General features: G+C 39.3%; 2 protein-coding genes across 2 annotated transcripts in view; one reads left to right on the top strand and one right to left on the bottom strand.

The window, feature by feature from the left end:
* The first annotated feature begins 286 nt into the window (after positions 1 to 286).
* Positions 287 to 16,335, top strand: LOC133633874 (PAN2-PAN3 deadenylation complex subunit pan3-like). Its single transcript, XM_062026638.1, has 16 exons — positions 287 to 434; positions 497 to 567; positions 645 to 789; positions 870 to 1,087; positions 1,184 to 1,288; positions 1,349 to 1,406; positions 2,392 to 2,553; positions 2,644 to 2,760; positions 4,733 to 4,834; positions 5,315 to 5,480; positions 10,221 to 10,308; positions 10,393 to 10,532; positions 10,602 to 10,731; positions 12,774 to 12,838; positions 12,936 to 13,074; positions 14,882 to 16,335. Exons 3-16 carry the CDS (start codon positions 693 to 695, stop codon positions 15,020 to 15,022), a joined length of 1,728 nt encoding a protein of 575 aa, XP_061882622.1. The 5' UTR covers positions 287 to 434; positions 497 to 567; positions 645 to 692; the 3' UTR covers positions 15,023 to 16,335.
* Positions 16,242 to 18,495, bottom strand: part of LOC133634285 (vascular endothelial growth factor receptor 1-like) — a 22,237-nt gene continuing 19,983 nt past the window's right edge. The window contains exon 17 of the mRNA XM_062027412.1: positions 16,242 to 18,461. Within this exon, the coding sequence (XP_061883396.1) occupies positions 18,350 to 18,461 (112 nt within the window). The 3' untranslated portion in view covers positions 16,242 to 18,349. The remainder of the gene's footprint in view (positions 18,462 to 18,495) is intronic.

The following is an 18,495-nucleotide window of genomic DNA, read 5'->3' as shown; positions in this document are numbered from 1 at the left end:
TTTATACAGCAACTGACATAAGCTATATCCCGATATATACTAATGTTGTTTTATCACCCAGCCCCAATATCTATGACATATTATCTAGCAAACTTTTCTTTCCCATCTTGGTAGTGTTGGGAGTTCTGTGATTTCTGACTGTCTGTGAGGCCATGAATGTAACAGGCTGAACCCTGACTGTGTGGGGATGAGTAATGCTCATGTTATTTTGGCGTGGGTTAGCTTCAATAAAGAGATTGTTGATCGACCACTCCCCCCCTCATCCTTAGGTTGCTGCCACCATAACAGAGAGGTTTGGCGTTTAGACGCAAACATGAGCGCTTCCTCGCTATAAACGTGTTTCCCACACTCTTCTCTGTAGCGAATAACTACCAGCAGCAGCTCTCCCAGCCTCCTCAACGACGGTGCCAAGAATTTCAGCCACAGCGCTCATGGTAAAGCTGGTATATCATTAAAATTGCTCGCCCACGCCCTCACCCATGTGGTCTCCTCACAGATTCAGTGAACTCCCCGACATCGTCACTGTTCAGCGATTTCGGTGCTCTCAGCATTTCCCAAAGGAGAAAGGTAAGTGTACGTCGTTAAACATCATTATCTTTTTGTGTTGGAGCGTGTTTTTAACACATGAGCTGGATTCTGTGTAGGCTCCCAATCCGACAGCAAGTGAGTTCATCCCTAAGGGAGCTCCACGAATGGCCACCATGGCCCAGTCTTCTGTCCAGGCTTTCCCGTCGCCTCTCTTCGCTCACCCAGGCCTCAGCAGCTCCACAGCGGCCGCCTTAGCTCCAGGTGTTTACACCTTTTTATTTGTAGCGCTCAGTCACAGTCTCGAGGCATTCCGCAACCTGACGGCGTGTGTCTTATTTCAGGCATGTCACTATCAGCGGGATCGTCCCCCCTTCACTCCCCGAAAATAACCCCCCACACCTCGCCCGCCCCGCGTCGGCGCAGCCACACCCCGAACCCGGTCAACTACATGGTGCCCACCACGGCGTCTGACCCGAACGCTCACATGATCCAGAAGGAGACGGTGGGGGGGACCACCTACTTCTACACGGACAACACCCCGGCGCCGATGTCTGGGATGGTGCGTTTGTTTTTGTCAAGGGTTCAGTTTCATCCACTCTGCCCAGTTTTCACTTCTCAATAAACGGGAAGCTCAGTGTTTCTGCTTTCACCACAGGTGTTTCCTACCTACCATATCTATCCCCCCACTGCGCCCCATGTGGCTTACATGCAGCCCAAAGCCAATGCCCCGTCCTTCTTCATGACCGACGAACTCCGACAGGTACTCCCCCTGGCGTTTGTTCACAAAAATTCCATGCTAACTTGTGCCGTCTTGCTGCAGGAGTTGATTAACAGGCATCTGATAACCATGGCCCAGATCGACCACTCAGAGAATTCAGGTAAATATATAATTTATAGTACATTTGCTATAAATTAAGTCTATCAATAATTATATTTTTTACGACCTGTGAAATATAAGGAGCAGGAGAAAAAATACATTAAATCTAAACATTTGAAATGTAACCATCTCTGATTGTAATCCCCTCAGCTATCAAGGCAGAAAGAAAATAAAATGTCAACACAACCATAGAAAACACTCATTGTAAACCAAATTCTAATATCACGTTGAACACTTAACAAACTCTTAAAATGAAGGTGCAAAAATGAGACATTAGTGCTTTATAAAATGTAACAAATTAGTGCAAAGTATGAAAATGTAAACCCAGAGAAACCTGATACTATTCTCTGCAGGATTAGTGCCAGGGTGTTACAGCAGTGTACTATTTAATTTGGTCTGTTATTCTTATTTAAGTATGGTAAGGAATTTGTTATGCAATGTTATTGAGCACAATAACTATTTTAAAGTAGTACATTTGTTACATTTTCCAATTTAATTTATTCATACTGTCCTGCACTTAAGTTCCTACCTGTTGTTTCCATATACACGAATAGGGAACGGACAAGAGTTGAGGAGAGAGAGTTTGTCTATTTAAAAAACAATCCCCTAAACTGCCATACTGCTGAGGTGGCTTTTTCTGTTTTATTGACAACGTCTTGGCTCTCTGCAGCACTCTTCTTTACTTTCTCTTCTCACTCCATGCAAAGAATCAACTGTGAGACAACAAGATGGCATAAACAAACTTAAAGGTGGATACTGTTACCTGATTGGCTGTTAGCGTTTCACTCCCACTGATCACTTCCTGCGTTGCTCGGTTACCCGAGTGCCTTTTTCATGCAACCAACCTTGCTTAGCAACTTCTAGTTTTTCTGCTGAAAAAGAAAAAAATTATCGAACACATATTTTACTGTTTTCGATGTACGTGTATTGCGATGTTTATTGCAATTATTTTAACGCCCAGCCCTACTATAAACCTCTTTTTGCAGATGTACCTTCCGAGGTGGACAGCTACCACAGCCTGTTCCCTCTGGAGCCCGTCCCCCCGCCCAACTGCCTGCAGAAGACCAGCAACTTCAGCTACTTCACGTCCTGCTACAAGGCGGTCAACAGCAAGGACGACCTGCCGTACTGCCTGAGGAGGATACACGGTACAAATGCTAACATTGCTACATGTGCACATTCACCATCCTAAGGGCCAGTTAGGATCTGTCCCTAAGCTTGTTTGGCAACGTGTGCAGGTTTTCGCCTTGTCAACACCAAGTGCATGATGTTGGTGGACATGTGGAAGAAGATCCAGCATTCGAACGCCGTAACGCTGAGGGAGGTCTTTACCACGAAAGCCTTTGGAGACCACTGTGAGTCACGGTCCTTTTACACTTGCCTTGTATATTCTTGGTAACACAAGTTAGTATTATGACCTGAAGTAACACCTGAGACACCCTTGTCCAGTGTTTTAATCTGCGAGCACCCCCTACAGGGCAGCCAAAAAATATTCCTCAGCTGTGGTTCGTATGAGCCGCAGCTGTACTCAGTTGTAATACACTTTTCCACTACTTGTGGCAGTAATGACAATATCAAACAAACTTAAGAAGTCTGGAGCGAGAGTCATCGAAAAGTTTCTTGAGCGCAAAAAGTGGTGAAACTATATTTTCATTTGCGCTTTAATTTTATTGATAGTTTATTTAAATTAGTATTTTAAGTTAGAATGTATTTATTTTAGCACTGCTTACAATTTATGTAAACATTTACCTTTTATCAGTTTTTATGAGTCCCATCTTTTGCAATATATTTTATTATATTAGTACTTATTTTTGTAATCAGCCTGACCTAAGCCTTGATGGTGATCTTTGATTATCACATGGTTTCATATCATTTGACAAGGTTATAAACTGCAAGTAGGTTAGATATAATTACTGAATAGAATAGAAAGTACTTTATTGATCCCCGGGGGAAATTCAGCACCACAGTTCGCTCACAATAGACAATAATAATAATAATTAATATATATAATATAATATATGAATAATATAAATATATTCTACATTTAAGTGCAGTCAAGGAACATGTTCATTATACAGTCTGATGACTGTCTGTATGAAGGACCTCCTGTGTCGTTCCGTGTTGCATTTTGGGAGTCTGAGCCTTCCACTGAACGTGCTCATTCTCTCCGCAAGGTCCGAGTGTAGTGAGTGGGAGGTGTTGTCCATAATGCCTAGGAGTTTTGTTAGACTTCTCCTCTCTGACACCACCGCCAGAGAGTCTAGCTCCACTCCTGCCACGTTACTGGCCTTCTCTACCAACTTGTCCAGTCTGTTTGCATCCCTCACTCTCAGCCCGCTGCCCCAGCAGGCCACGGCGTACAAGAAGGCGCCCGCCACCACCGACTCGTAGAACATCTTCAACATCTTTGTACAGACGTTGTAGGATCCTAGCCTCCTGAGGAAGTAGAGGGTAGAGTAGAATATGATTAAAATCACAAGAACAATTATCAATTCAATTTCGACAGCAAGGCTCGGTGGGTGGAGCGGCCGTGCCAGCAACTTGAGGGTTCCTGGTTCGTTCCCCCCATGTAAAACCCCTTTGAATCCTCTGCCCCTTTCATTGCTAACCAAAACACCAGCACCTTCTGAAATACTCTCTGAATACAATTCTGCAATCTATTGTGCCTTCCTAATAATGTTTTAATTTTAAAACGTTTTTTTTAACCAATAGCCTGGTCCTTAATAAAACTGGCTTTAGACTTAGAGGAAAACTACACTTTTTTAGAATGTTTTAATCCGCACTATCATACATGGTGAAAACTGCTAAGATGAGTCGGCTAACAATGCAGGTAATTGGGAATAAAGCGCTCCTAAAAAAATGTTTTAAATGCCAACAATGCTGAATTTACTTGCTTTGACCTGCATATTAACCAAGCTATAGCCACATTGTTATTGTAAGCGCTAACACAGAGGAACTACTTTTCTGGCTTCAGATGCAGGAATAAATTTGTTGTGCTGCTGCCTTTCTTAAAAAAACTTTGCAGCGTGCAGTCATTTGTTCCACGCCTGTTACCGCAAAACCAAAGTACCAACAACACTTTTCTTTGACACAAATGACTCTTTAGCGTAAGCCATGTTTTGCTAGGTGTGCTGCTGAGGAAGTAAGGTGACAAAGCTCCTGAGGGGCATAAAGTATGCCAAAACAAGAGGAGGAAAAGTTTTTAATTTTAAAGTCTGCAAAAAAAACCACTTCAATATATCGATGAAATTAATATATCTAAACGTGATATATTTATCATATATAAATAACGTCTTTCACTACTTTCCCCTCCATTTTTGCCTCCAGCATTGGTGTTCTCCTACGATTTCCACGCGGGTGCAGAGACTATGTTCAGCAGGCACTTCAACAACCCAGCAGCTGACTCCTATTTCACCAAGAGGAAGTGGGGTGAGTTGCTCTTCTTGCACACGGACCCTGCACACCCCTGTAGCGACGTTTTTTTTCCCCCTGCCTAACGCACTTTGTTTTTGTGCCTCACTAATACGCGCTAATTAGGTCACTTGCTTAGGTTTGCCCGCTGGCGCTCAAATCCAATTAAGGCATGGCGACTGGAAAGGCAGCAGGGTGCAAAAAGTCGGGGATTCTTTTTTTTTTTGTAATGGTTGACTTTCGCAAGAGAGATGTGTACTTTGGGGGCGGGGCACTGTGGCTGAAACTGATCTTAAGGCAGATGCGGGTTTGGTCTGTGTCTGGTATTCACAACAATACTTTACTTTGTAATGTTTTTGAAATTGTTGTCATGTAAGGGTTGTAACCGCTAACATTACAGTGACCGAAAATGTCTTGACAAGATGAGGAAGTCTAATTGTAACCCATCCAGCTGTGTTAGTGTGATAACGAGGTGATAAAAATTGTGTGTCCGTGCAGGGCAACATGATCCCCCGCCACCGCGGCAACACGCCGGCCTGCTCCCAGAGTCTCTGATCTGGGCCTACATAGTCCAGCTCAGCTCCGCCCTGCGCAGCATCCACACAGCAGGCCTGGCGTGTCGCGTCATGGACCCCAGCAAGATCCTCATCACTGGCAAGACCAGGTGTGTACCAACACTGTAAAGTGTGATTAGTAGTAGTAGTAGTAGTAGTACTTACCACCAGGTGAATAATGGCTGCGGGTGTACTATACAGAGCAGGGGTGCCTATTACGTCGATCGTAGTCTACCAGGCACCCTGATATAGAGAATTCCATCAAGTGTACACCAATTAGTGTGTTTAATGTAGTACCCACTACTGTATAAAGTGTACACTAGGAAGTGTGTACAACTTGGGCCACTTATTAAACTACTGTGTACTGGTACTATACAGTTACTTTCAAAGTATGCACTACTAACAACACAGGTTGTAGTTACTTGCGCTTTTAATTCTATTGTCAGATTAGGGCTTGGGGATATGGCAAAGAAAATCACGACAATAAAATTTTTTATATCATCTAATCTCAATATCACAATTTTGTATTTTTTTGTTAAAGGCAGACTGTCCCGTGCAGGATTATACCAAGTACTGTTGCATCCCTACTGTTTACTACTGCAGTATCCTGTAACAGACATGGCCATTTTTAATTAAGGTGTTATATGCTAACAGCTGACAACTGTCATTTTGTTTGTATATATAATTGTGTTTACTAGAGAGGTGCAATTATACAGGTAACACATGCTACAGTCCGTATCTGGTTTTAGGGCCACAGCTTCACTTCTTTTGCAGTACGTTTTGTGGGGGTAAAGAGAATTTATTTTTTTTAACTCTCAAAAGTGATTTAGTTTTTTTGCTTGTTATCACAAACTTCATTTTGCAGTAAAAAAAACCTCAGTGGTGTAATGAATGCTATAAAACTTTTATTTCAAGTAAACATTTTCTAAACATCACTATAAAATGGTAAAATATTTGTATTATTTGATTACTTTTATACATCAGTGCTTTTCACCAGTGATTTGGCAAGCGGTGACCCAGATTGTGGAGTTTTTAAAACTTAAATACTGTAGCTTATATTGAATGAAATTAATTTAAAGGGCAGTTTGAATTTGAAGTACTGTATAATAATGTGTACCAACACATAAAACACGTTAATGATTGTTTCAGGAACAAAATGTTTTTAACCACAAACTAAAAAATAACTGGAAAAAAGTGTTTTTCAGTCAATGTTATATCAGAGGAGGTGAATCTTTGTGCAAACACAAACAAAAAGTGATTAAAAAATAAACATGTATTTTTCTGATTAAATGAATAGGTGTATTTATATTCCCAGTAAGAGCCAATACAGTAGTTCAGTCACAAATACATTCTGTGCCTGCCTGCTAGTCCCCATTCAGGGCAGGATTGCAGCTAAAGTCTGTTATTAAAGTTGCTGCTCCTTGTCAATGTTGTTTTAACTTCCATGCTAGTGTTAGCCATTTTTCTATATTTTATTCTTCTGGGCTACACTTTCAGTTGTGTAAGGGGGACGAGACACAACGCGGATTGAACATTAATTACATTGGAAGGAGTCTTGACTTTTGCGACGGTGGAACAGGAAGGTCGCGCACATACTCTTACACACACCATCTTATTACCTCACACTTCACCACCTCAATAATTGTGCTCTGGACATTGCATTGCTGCAACATCAACGTAACACCCATCAGACATCTGACTCTTCCCACCCCCACACTCCTCTATTCGCGATCTTGACAATGCTAAAATGTAAACTATTGTCAACCTGCACTTCAATGCAGTTTCTATGCCGCTAGACGAAGCCCAGACAAAATCTCGTTGACATGTATGACTTAAGTGTTATTATGACAATAAAAGAAATGGATTGATTGACAAACACACGCGTTTGATGACACGCAGGATCACAATAAATAAAGGTGGCTCATTGTTCCGTGTAGATTTATATCGAGCATCATTGCTTCCCTGTTAACTACTGTTATCTTCTAACAGACATTTCCGGACGTAAGTTAGGACGTAACTTGAATATGTGATTGATGTTGTTATACCACCATTCTGTGTTTTTGTCTGATTATAATTGCGATAAAAAATGTAACCATTCAATGATCTTGAATATTTTAAATATCAACATTTGTATGACCAATGCTGTCCCTGTAAGTACTTGGTATTGTATCGATACCCTAATTTGTAGTATTGCCCAAAACTAATGTAAAGTATCAAAACAACAGAAGAATAAGTGTTTATTACTTTTTAACAGAAGTGTAGAACGAAACATTTTACTACAGAAAGTAACCAGATATTCCCAGTAAATTAGCAAGTAGATTAATAATAGTTATGATAAAATAACAGGAAATGATGCAATATGTTACTGCATATTTCAGCAGCCAAATGATGAGCCTTTGGAACCCATTTTGAATTAGCTCTATTATCATTTATGTGCCAAATAATATATTGTGCTATATATTGTTATTGCAGGAGGCTGCAACATATATTGTGATTTAGATTTTAGGCCATGATATCTCTAATTTATAGGAATCACACACTACTAAACTATGATTGTGTCTTTACTACTACGTATTGCTAAGTAGTATACTTACACAGTTCCTCAGTATGTAGCGTCTAGGACTTTGGTCGGCAACCTTCAGCATCACGAGAGAAATTTGAGCCCATTTCCCACCAAATAAAACCCACCGCCAACTCTTTGATCCGTAAAATGATGGTAGCCACCACCACTTATAGTTTCATTACACTCATACTATAGCATTTATAAAATTGAACACTAGACAGAAAACGATTCACCAAGTATTTTTGCTCTGATCAGCTTTCCGCAGCTGTTCCGAAAATGCTCTTTTCCATTAGGGCATTTTTCTGCGAATGCTGCGCTCGTTCGTTCTGGAAATGTCTTTTAACATTTGATTTTTTTGTTGTTTGCTATTTTCTCCCTATATATATATAAAGCACAATCGTGAACCGACCTTGCCAACAGTGAATGCAAATTAATCTGTCCATGAAGCGTTAAATGTTAGATTTTCATCAGAAATCTTATCTTTTTTGATGTGTCCATTGCTAGCATACCAGGGGTTGACCGCTTAAAACAATACAATTGCTTGTCAGCAAAAATGACGTACATTTCAATCGACAAAATATTAAAATATATTTTATTTTAATATTACAATATCACTGAACATTAAAACAAATACCATTATTTATTGACATTTTGTTTAAAGGGGAACTGCACTTTTTTGGAATTTTGCCTATTGTTCACAATAATTGTTTTTTCGCTTTCTAACATACAAATTGGCTCGTTCGAGGTAGCTAGCAGCTAATGTGAGCAATCAATTCTACCTCTAAATCACTTTAAAAATGCATTCAAAAACCGTTAACTATACTTAATTTATGTTCCGTAACCTGTATAATAATCAAGCTGTAGCGATATTGTTACTGTAAGAGCAAACACTTTCTAGCGTAGGAACACATCCGCGTGCTTCGGTATTAGCCGTAAAAACTAATGGAAAGGGATACGCTAGCTTCTACAACCACAGAAATGCGTTTGAGTTTGTAATGCACATCACTGTGATACGACACCAATCTGTACTGACTGAAAAACATGAACAATCCTATTACAATATCTGTAAAGTATTATTTCATGTTTTGTTTATACACAGCTAGCCAGACAGTTATTTAGTGTAGTTGTAATACCATGCATGACATGCTGCATGTATCATAATCAATATTAAAGTGACTCACTCGATGGACAGTTGTTTGTCTGGTCCAGCTGGTTGGGGATATGTCCTGTTGTTTTTGGGTAAGCACGCCATTTATGTCGAAATTGCTTACACCTTATTCTCCTGGCTTCCGTCTGCGCCGACGTCTCACTCTTCCTTCGTGCTCACTTCTAGAAGCAGCAGTATATTCATATTTTTTAAATTGTGAAAAGTATATGAATAAGAAGACAATGAACTTTTTTGAGCAGCAGTATATTTAGCTTTAAAAGTATAAGGTTGTAAATCCTCATTTCTCTAAAAATAGTTGTCTTTTTTGTACGTTACCAAGTCTGCCATGATTAGAAAACACTCTCGTTTGATTCCGGAAGTAGGAACACACATTTGTTGCTAGAAGTCAGACATGCGTGCGCGGAATATTTTAGTCCCAGAAATGATTAAAATGATCAAAATAGGGTAAATATTGTACATATTACATTATTATGAAGGTGTCATTATACTGTTACTACATTTTATATACATAAAAATGTGCGTGTGCGTGCGCATATGTATATTTTATTTTTTTAATTTTTAGTTTCATCTGACCACAGAACTTTCCTCCAGAAGGTCTTATCTTTGTCCATGTGATGTCCGATGAAACCAAAATTGAGCTTTTAAGAATTAAGGTTTTAGAATGGCCTTGCAGTGTGTATATACAATGTTGGAGGGTTTTGAAGTTGTTTCAGAGGCTTTGATGGCTACAACGGTGACTCCCTTTAACCATATCTTTTAAACGTTTTTTTATTATCTTTTAAAATTGTTATAAAAAAAAAAAAAAAAGTGTGTTACGATAGGCCAAATTTCATAAAAAAGTGCAGTTCCTCTTTAAAGCCAAAGGGAGCGGAGGCATGAAAAAGTCGCAGGTTGCAGATCATGGTTTCGGATGTAACTAAGTACGTAGTCTTTTTACAAGCAGGTACAACATATATTCTTAGTTCTCTTTCAGAACCTCAAACTATTAGGTGTGTTAGTGTAACACTTTAAAAGTGGAAGTTCTTTTCCCTTTCAGCTTCCTTTTTTTTTTTAACCAGCAAGCACTTGTTTATTGATACAAATAACCTTTAAAAAGTCACATTTGTGTTATGTGTACAGGTTAAGGGTGAACTGTGTCGGCGTGTTTGACGTCTTAACGTTTGACAACAGTCAGACCAACCACCTTGCCCTGATGCCACAGTACCAGGTCGTGTCCATAACGTGAATTAGTCTGATCCCATGTCTACACGAGTGGATGAGCGTCCTCTCATCATAATTTTTGTCCCTTTAGCAAGCCGACCTGGTGTCGCTGGGCAAGGTGGTGCTGGCGCTGGCGTGCAACTCGCTGGCCGGCATTCAGAGGGACAACTTGCAGAAGGCCATGGAGCTGGTGTCCATCAACTACTCTTCAGACCTCAAGAACCTCATACTGTAAGAAAAAGTTGTTGCAGACGTTAAAACCCCGCAGGTCTTTTATTGACATGGACTTACTTCCGGCAGGTATCTGCTGACTGAGCAGTCCCGCATGCGCAGCGTCAACGACATCATGCCGATGATCGGGGCTCGCTTTTACACACAACTGGATGCGTCGCAGATGAGGAATGATGTCATTGAGGAGGACCTGGCCAAGGTTTGTGGCGCTAAGTCTGGGAACAAGGGTGTTATCCTTTTCCACTACATCCCCTATGGGGTTGTCAAAGGTATCGATACTTCAATACCAAATTGATACAAACACGCAAACAAGAATAAGACGTAGCAGAAATTGTCCACTTTGTCGCTATATTTAGCAAGTAGATGTACATATTAACCCTTAAGCATCCCTAAAATGTGGTGAATGTTTTAGGTCTCGGGCACTCTAAAGGGTTTCAGTCATCCAAGTCTTAAAACTACTGTAAATTCTGGGCTACAGAGCTCACAGGTATTTAAGCCGCACCTACCAAATTTGAGAAGAAGTGGATATTTGTACATATATTAGACAATAAGCCGCAGATGTATACCTGTATAAAATATTTTGTAAATATTTATTTCCTTACCTTAAATGTTTCCAAACGGTGCTTGTCACACGGCAGTAAAACGGCTGATCAACCAAAACAGAAGTCATCGTCATGGACCCACGAGCTGTGGATCCTTCCTCTCCAATCAGCTAAACAGACTCAATAACTCCACGGTGACGTTTCGGCGAGTTAATTGAGGAATTTGTGAAACTAAAACAATACAAACAGAATGCCATTGCAAGTTGATAATACTAACACAGACACTCGTAAATGTGCAAGCATGATAGCTAATGCACATGGCGCTAGCTTGATTACATTACGACCGCACGTACAAATATGCATGAAAACACTCCTACAGACATCACACATGGGACGGTTTAGTGAGTACCAATTGTTTTATGGGTAATTATAATGTAAAACTTACAAACGTTGTTACGAGCAGAAACGCTATGGACTATTTTACTTCTGGTTTAAAGCAGAAACATGAAGTACTTTTTCAACCGGCAGCACTTGCTGTGAGCGAACTGGTCCAAAAGATTGCCCCATAAGTTTTACACATAATATTTTAATTTTTTTTAATTTTCGACGCTTACATCTCCATATCTACGGATCTGTTCGTTGATTTAACAGTTTTTGTTTTATGTTTTTGTCAAAGAAAACCCTGTTTTTTTTAATGGCAAAAATACAAACTATGCAATTTTTGTGCATGCACACACAATTTTTGTAACCGCATCTACACAACTCTTACATCACTACCAAGTCACCAACATGTTTTTTATTTCATGTTGGCAGATTAAAATCAACTATACGTCTAATATAAATATATGGTGCTCTATGTGGTGGTTAAGGGGTCAATTTACACTTTTTAATAGGATTTGCACTTTTTCAAAGGGAAATTCTTGGATTTATTTGGTTTTCATGGAAAAAGCATTTTGAAATAACCGGTTTACTGTACATGGGAAAATGGCCATAAATAAAGGGAGTCAATGGGGGACAAAAGGGCCACGGGAAACTCCAATCTATACTTACTCAATAGCTTGTGTTAAAAGAAACTTGAGTTGAGTTTGAGTTTATTTCGGACATGCAAGCATACAACATGATACATCACAATTTCCAGTTTCTCTTTTCAACATGTTTGAAAAGGAGTAGGAAGAAGCAGAGCTTATTTAATCCTACCCCTTTTCTTTTGCATAACAGTTGCTAAAACTTTTGTTCTCTTCCTGTTCTCAATTTATTCACAATATACTCCATAAGTAATCACAATAAAAATAAATAAATAATAATTAGTGTTATATTTCGTATGGTGAGATGAGTAAGATTATTTTGAGAATGAATGAATGGATGGATGAAATAAATTCAGAATGTTTATCATGGTTCTTCTTCTTTGTACTTTGTAAACACTAAGTTTGAAGAGTTTCTTGAAGTGGATCATATTAGTACATTGTTTGATTAACTTAGCAGAGGTCGGACAATGCAAAGTATGAGATTAGTTCCTTTACAACTCCTGTGCCCATATTACATCTTGCTGACATCTAAAAATTATAATTCTGTTGCATGATGTCATCTTCAAAGGCAATAAAAAAGACCCACCTAGGTCCTAGGTCGCCCCAAGGGTTAAAAGTTGTCCTTCATTGAGTGAAGTGCAAGTCAGTGTACTAAGATAAAGCTTGTTTTTCAGGAAGTGCAAAATGGCCGCCTCTTCCGTCTCTTGGCCAAACTGGGCACCATCAATGAGAGGCCAGAGTAAGTAAATCTTTTTTTTTAATTTTTTTTTTTGCACACTAGTTTCATTTGTGGCATTGTTGCTGAGGAACCGGAATTGTGTTCCGTGTGAACAAAGGTTTCAGAAGGACCCAACGTGGTCGGAAACTGGCGACCGCTACCTGCTGAAACTTTTCCGGGACCACCTGTTCCATCAGGTGACAGAAGCCGGGACGCCCTGGATCGACCTCAGCCACATAGTCTCCTGCCTCAACAAAGTCAGTGATGAGGATTTTTTTATATATCATTCTTAACTACCGTATTTTTTGGACTATGAGTCGCTCCGGAGTATAAGTCGCACCGGCCGAAAATACATAATAAAGAAGGAAAAAAACATATAAGTCGCACTGGAGTATAAGTCGCATTTTTTGGGGAAATTTATTTGATAAAACCCAACACCAAGAATAGACATTTCAAAGGCAATTTAAAATAAATAAAGAATAGTGAACAACAGGCTGAATAAGTGTACGTTATATGAGGCATAAATAACCAACTGAGAACGTGCCTGGTATGTTAACGTAACATATTATGGTAAGAGTCATTCAAATAACTATAACATATAGAACATGCTATACGTTTACCAAACAATCTGTCACTCCTAATCGCTAAATCCAATGAAATCTTGTGCGTCTAGTCTCTTACGTGAATGAGCTAAATAATATTATTTGATATTTTACGGTAATGTGTTAATAATCTCACACATAAGTCGATCCTGAGTATAAGTCGCACCCCCGGCCAAACTATGAAAAAAAACTGCGACTTATAGTCCGAAAAATACGGTAATAATACAATCATTTTTATTCAAATGTAGTATAATTAAACAATTGTTACCATTCATTATAATTGTATTGTTATTATTATTAATATTTTATTATTATAATGGATAATGGTGGCCTGAAATAAATATTTGGTCCAGTGTAGTAGCATTTGAGATTGAGGTAGTGAGTTTCTTCTATTTTTCTTTTTTGTTGTTGTTGTATTCTGTTGCTTTTTGTTTAAAACAATTTATTCTGTATATGCCACATTCGCTTCTGATGTATTGTAAAGAAAATGTAGAAATATCCTGATCTCTCAGCTAATTATGCTTTAGGTTGCGAGCAAAAATTTAAGTTACGAGCCTCCCCGTCGTTAGTTAGCTTAGCAAATTTTACAGTGAACCCCGTAATATTGGGCCAAAGCTTCTGACTTCTAGCTAGTAATGGACAAAACTTTATTTATACATTCATACAAGGCTAGACAGGGCTTAGAAGAAGCAAATAATCTTCATTGGATTATATCAAAAAACATGACGGAGCGTGTAGCTAGGTGAACCAATTGTAGCGTAGCACTGCTAGTCTGCACCATACTGAAGCCGAATGAGTCGATAACGTCAGCCAAGGACATTCAAATAATATCCAAACATTTATCCATGAAAATATGGAGAAGCTGCTAATGGTGTGTTTGATGGAAAAGCAGCTTGAAGGATATATCATAGAAGTCCACTCTCCACGGAAAATATATTTCATTATAAAACTACTGTTAAAACTTATTTGTACTGTATTTTGTTGTATTGTATTTATTCAATATTTCGTATCTAAAATGTCGCTGTTTTTGCCATGGCGTTGTCAATGATGTCGTCATATTTTGCATAACATTTTATACATATATATTTAAAGACAATTTGTATTTTTATCTGTTGCTGCTTATTTTATTACTATAGTGTAATACAGAATGAGTCATCACTTTAAAATAATAAAAGGCTTGCAATATTTCAGTTGATGTGTAATGAATCCAGAATGTATGACATTTTTGTTTTTTTAATTGCATTACAGAAAATATGTGACTTTATCACTATATTCAAATTTTCTGAGACAGTCCTGTATTTACATTTTTATTTGTTATTTACATTTACTTGTAAATTTTGCTGCCGAAAGTATTAAAATCACAAACTTTTTGTTGTTGAATGCGTGGCAAACACTGCATCGCTATGAATTAGATCAAGTTAATTTTGTGCATATATTTAAAACATGTTTGTCTGTTTTCCAGCTGGACTCGGGCGGTCCCGAGAAGATGAGCCTGGTGTCGCGGGACGAGAAAAGCGTCCTGGTGGTGACTTACTCGGACCTGAAGCGCTGCTTCGACAGCACCTTCCAGGAGCTGCAGGCGGCCGCCTCCGGCTCCCTGTAGCACCCCCTGCGGGGTGTGGAGCGCACAATTGCACTACGGCGGACATCCGGGGGCTCGTGGTGACATCGGCATGGCGAAGGCAAAGCGGGGCGGGGCTTCGTGAACCTCAGTCACATACACTGTCCACCTACCGGGAAGGCTTTTTTTTCTAAAAGTGTATTTTTTTTAGTTTTCCCAAAAACAAAAGGACGCCATTTGTGACATTTTTTAGATTTGGGGAACAAAGCGAGAAGCAAACCTTTGTGGTTTTTTGAACTATTTTTCCTGCTTTTATCCTTTCTTTCTACCGCTGTGGTTTCTCTTTCAGAGGAGGATGCACTAAGATTTTAATTTTTTGGTTATTTTTTTATGAACACGTGTGAGAGGCCTACAGGGTGCACAGTCACACAAGATCCTTTTTTACGGACCGCATCATGGGAGGGGCTTTCTTTTGGACATCACAGGACGCGTCGACAAGGACTAACCACTGAGGTGCTGGAAAGCGGGACACGGGCGGACGGAGGAGCGGATGCTGTGTGGGCGGGGCTGTCACGTGACCCCTCCCACTTTTCTTTGACGGACACCGAGGTGGCACTGAGGACGCCGGTGTGGGTTTAGCTGTGCAGCACTTGCCTGTAGCCTCCATCTTGGGACTTTCTATTGCCTCTTTGTGGAATGTTCGACATCCCCCCGCCCTCCTTCCTACCTTCTGAGGCACCTCATCCTGGTGGAGTTGTGCATGATGGGAAGTGAAGTCTACTCTGGACCAATGCCAGCAGGAATGAGATGTTTTAGTTTCCAAAACACAAGATGGACAACCCCCTTTAAAGCTCAGTGAGGATTTTGGAATGGGTCTGAGCCCAAACGCCGCTTCCGGGGTTCTCCCAGCTTTCATAAATGTTACGTTTTAAAAAAAAAAAAAAAAAAAGGACCACGTCGTCACATCGAGCTAAAAAGGTGCGAGGCGAAACCCAAGAACGGCGTCTGGGCTGAGCTGCTTTCTGCTCTGTGGTTGGAAGGCCGGCGGGGGTGAGTACCGACCGTCTTGGATCATTTTACTACTTATTTCTCTTTTTAGCCAGACAAAAAAGGTGAATGTGGTGCTTTAGAAAACCCCAACACACACACATACACGCACACACAAAACCCCCCACTCCTCTCACACAGCGTCACGTGACCGTCGTCCACACGCCAACACACACTCCAGTAATCAACCCAAACACACACACACACACGTCATCTTTGTAGGTTTTTTGCCCCTCTTGTGTACATGGTCTCAAACTTTGCAATATTTGTGTGTACAGCAGTATTTTAATAAAGAATACCAAAACTTATACATTCTTACTTTCATCAATGATATCCAAGTTAGTGCATGAATGTAAAACAAACACATTGAACAATAATAATCAAAGATTACAGCATCTATACGTTACAGTAGGTCACCCTGTCAATCATACACATTATGCTTTCAATAGCTAAACAAAATTACTACTAAATAAAAAAAAAATAAAAAAGGTGGAAGTCTTTAATTCAATTATTTTGCTATATATTACCGTAAATTCAAGCCACTACTTTTTTTTCCTATGCTTTGGACCCTGCTGCTTTTAAGACGGTGCGGCTAAATGATGGATTTTTCTTTGCTGACAGCCATAATAATAAAATAACCATGAAAATGTTCTATTTTGCTAATGTTGTAGGAAATAAGTGCACTTTTTGACCAATGTAAACACCTAAGATGTTATATCCTAAAGCTTTTTTTCCCAACATAGTTTTTTGGAAACAGTACTTAGTTTACCCTACAATTTGTAAACAATGTTTATTAGGGTTTTTTAAAAACATTGTAATACTTATTGAGACACTTGTGATTTAGGGCTATATAAATAAACGATTGATTGATTGATATTGTATGCTCTGAAAATTATACTTATATTACTCTATTTATGTAAATATTAATAGTGTCCGTTACTTTTTCACTTCCAATATGATACTGATATTGATTTGATAGATCATCAGCAAGAATCATACATATTTTTATTTTGATGTGTGGAAAGTTGTAAAATGTTTGGTCAACTGATATTTGTCAGAGAATGGTACTTCTGAAAAGCATTAGTCTTATTCGTTAACCATCTAGAATGGACTTATATGCGGTCTTTAAGTTGAAGTGGAGTGGTATTGTTGTTTTTGGTGACCACTCGTGGCCACAGTAATTCATTTAGTTAAGCCTATGACACAGTAAGTTGAATGATGTGGACACGTTTGTTACTAAATACTTTCTAAGAGTCATAGCAACTATAATTATTTGATACTTGTTTATGTTGACAAATGTGCTGTTTTACACTGCAATATTGTGTGCTTAGCTGTTGTGTAGCTGCTAGCAACCTATCGCCTAGCTTGTTGACCTTTTTGTAAATGACTTGACTACAATTATTGGAGGACATTTCGCTGTCAAGTTTCCACAAGTCAACATAGCAGCAACGTGTATCGCACATTTTACATGCTGTCTGATATCAGATTTTTTTCTTCCTGATATCGGATCAGGACGCTTCTAAATCCTGGCAAATATATAGAAAAAATGCTAACCGTATTTTTCGGACTATAAGTCGCAGTTTTTCTCATACATTGCCCGGGGGTGCGACTTATACTCAGGAGCGACTTGTGTGAAATTATTAACACATTACCGTAAAATATCAAATAATATTATTTAGCTCATTCACGTAAGAGACTAGACGTATAAAATTTCATGGGATTTAGCGATTAGGAGTGACAGATTGTTTGGTAAACGTATAGCATGTTCTATATGTTATAGTTATTTGAATGACTCTTACCATAATATGTTACGTTAACATGCCAGGAACGTTCTCAGTTGGTTATTTATGCCTCATATAACGTACACTTATTCAGCCTGTTGTTCACTATTCTTTATCTATTTTAAATTGCCTTTCAAATGTCTATTCTTGGTGTTGGCTTTTATCAAATCAATTTCCCCAAAAAAGGCCACTTATACTCCAGTGCGACTTATATGTTTTTTTCCTTCTTTATTATGCATTTTCGGCCGGTGCGACTAATACTCCGAAAAATACGGTACTCTTTTTCTTACGTTGCGGGAAAAAAGTGCTTTTCATATGTACTTTTTAACAAAATGATGTGACCTTAGTTCCCCTACACACACACACACACACACACACACACACGCACACACAGAGTGCCTTAACTATTTCCAGCATATATTGTGTTTCAATGAAAAGAGTTGTCCCCTCACACATGGTGATATGTGGTACCAATACGACAATTAAATCACAGAAAGTGAGTAAATACATTTGCTTATTGCTGACAATGGCGAGGAAGACGTTAGAGTGAAGGGTAGAGGAAAGCGGCGTTGTAGTCGGGGGGCGGGGAGCTCCCATCATCGGAACTCCAGTCGTGTGGAAAGATGGCCGTCTGGTTGCCGTGGAGACATGATCTGCACAGGAAGTGTTTCACTGAAGGTGAGGAAA

This window comes from Entelurus aequoreus, linkage group LG18 (assembly GCF_033978785.1).
Source record: "Entelurus aequoreus isolate RoL-2023_Sb linkage group LG18, RoL_Eaeq_v1.1, whole genome shotgun sequence".
Classification (NCBI taxonomy): Eukaryota; Metazoa; Chordata; class Actinopteri; order Syngnathiformes; family Syngnathidae; genus Entelurus; species Entelurus aequoreus.
Note: the sequence above shows the minus strand (reverse complement) of the source record. Positions and strands in the feature narration are given on the sequence as shown.

What these genes read in the sequence shown, in the direction of transcription:
- LOC133633874 (XM_062026638.1), top strand. Translation starts at nt 693, where the DNA reads ATGGCCACCATGGCCCAGTCTTCTGTCCAGGCTTTCCCGTCGCCTCTC. An exon ending in CGGCGCCGATGTCTGGGATG is followed by an intron (nt 1,088 to 1,183) that starts GTGCGTTTGTTT and finishes CTTTCACCACAG; the next exon opens with GTGTTTCCTACCTACCATAT. An exon ending in GAAAGCCTTTGGAGACCACT is followed by an intron (nt 2,761 to 4,732) that starts GTGAGTCACGGT and finishes TTTTGCCTCCAG; the next exon opens with CATTGGTGTTCTCCTACGAT.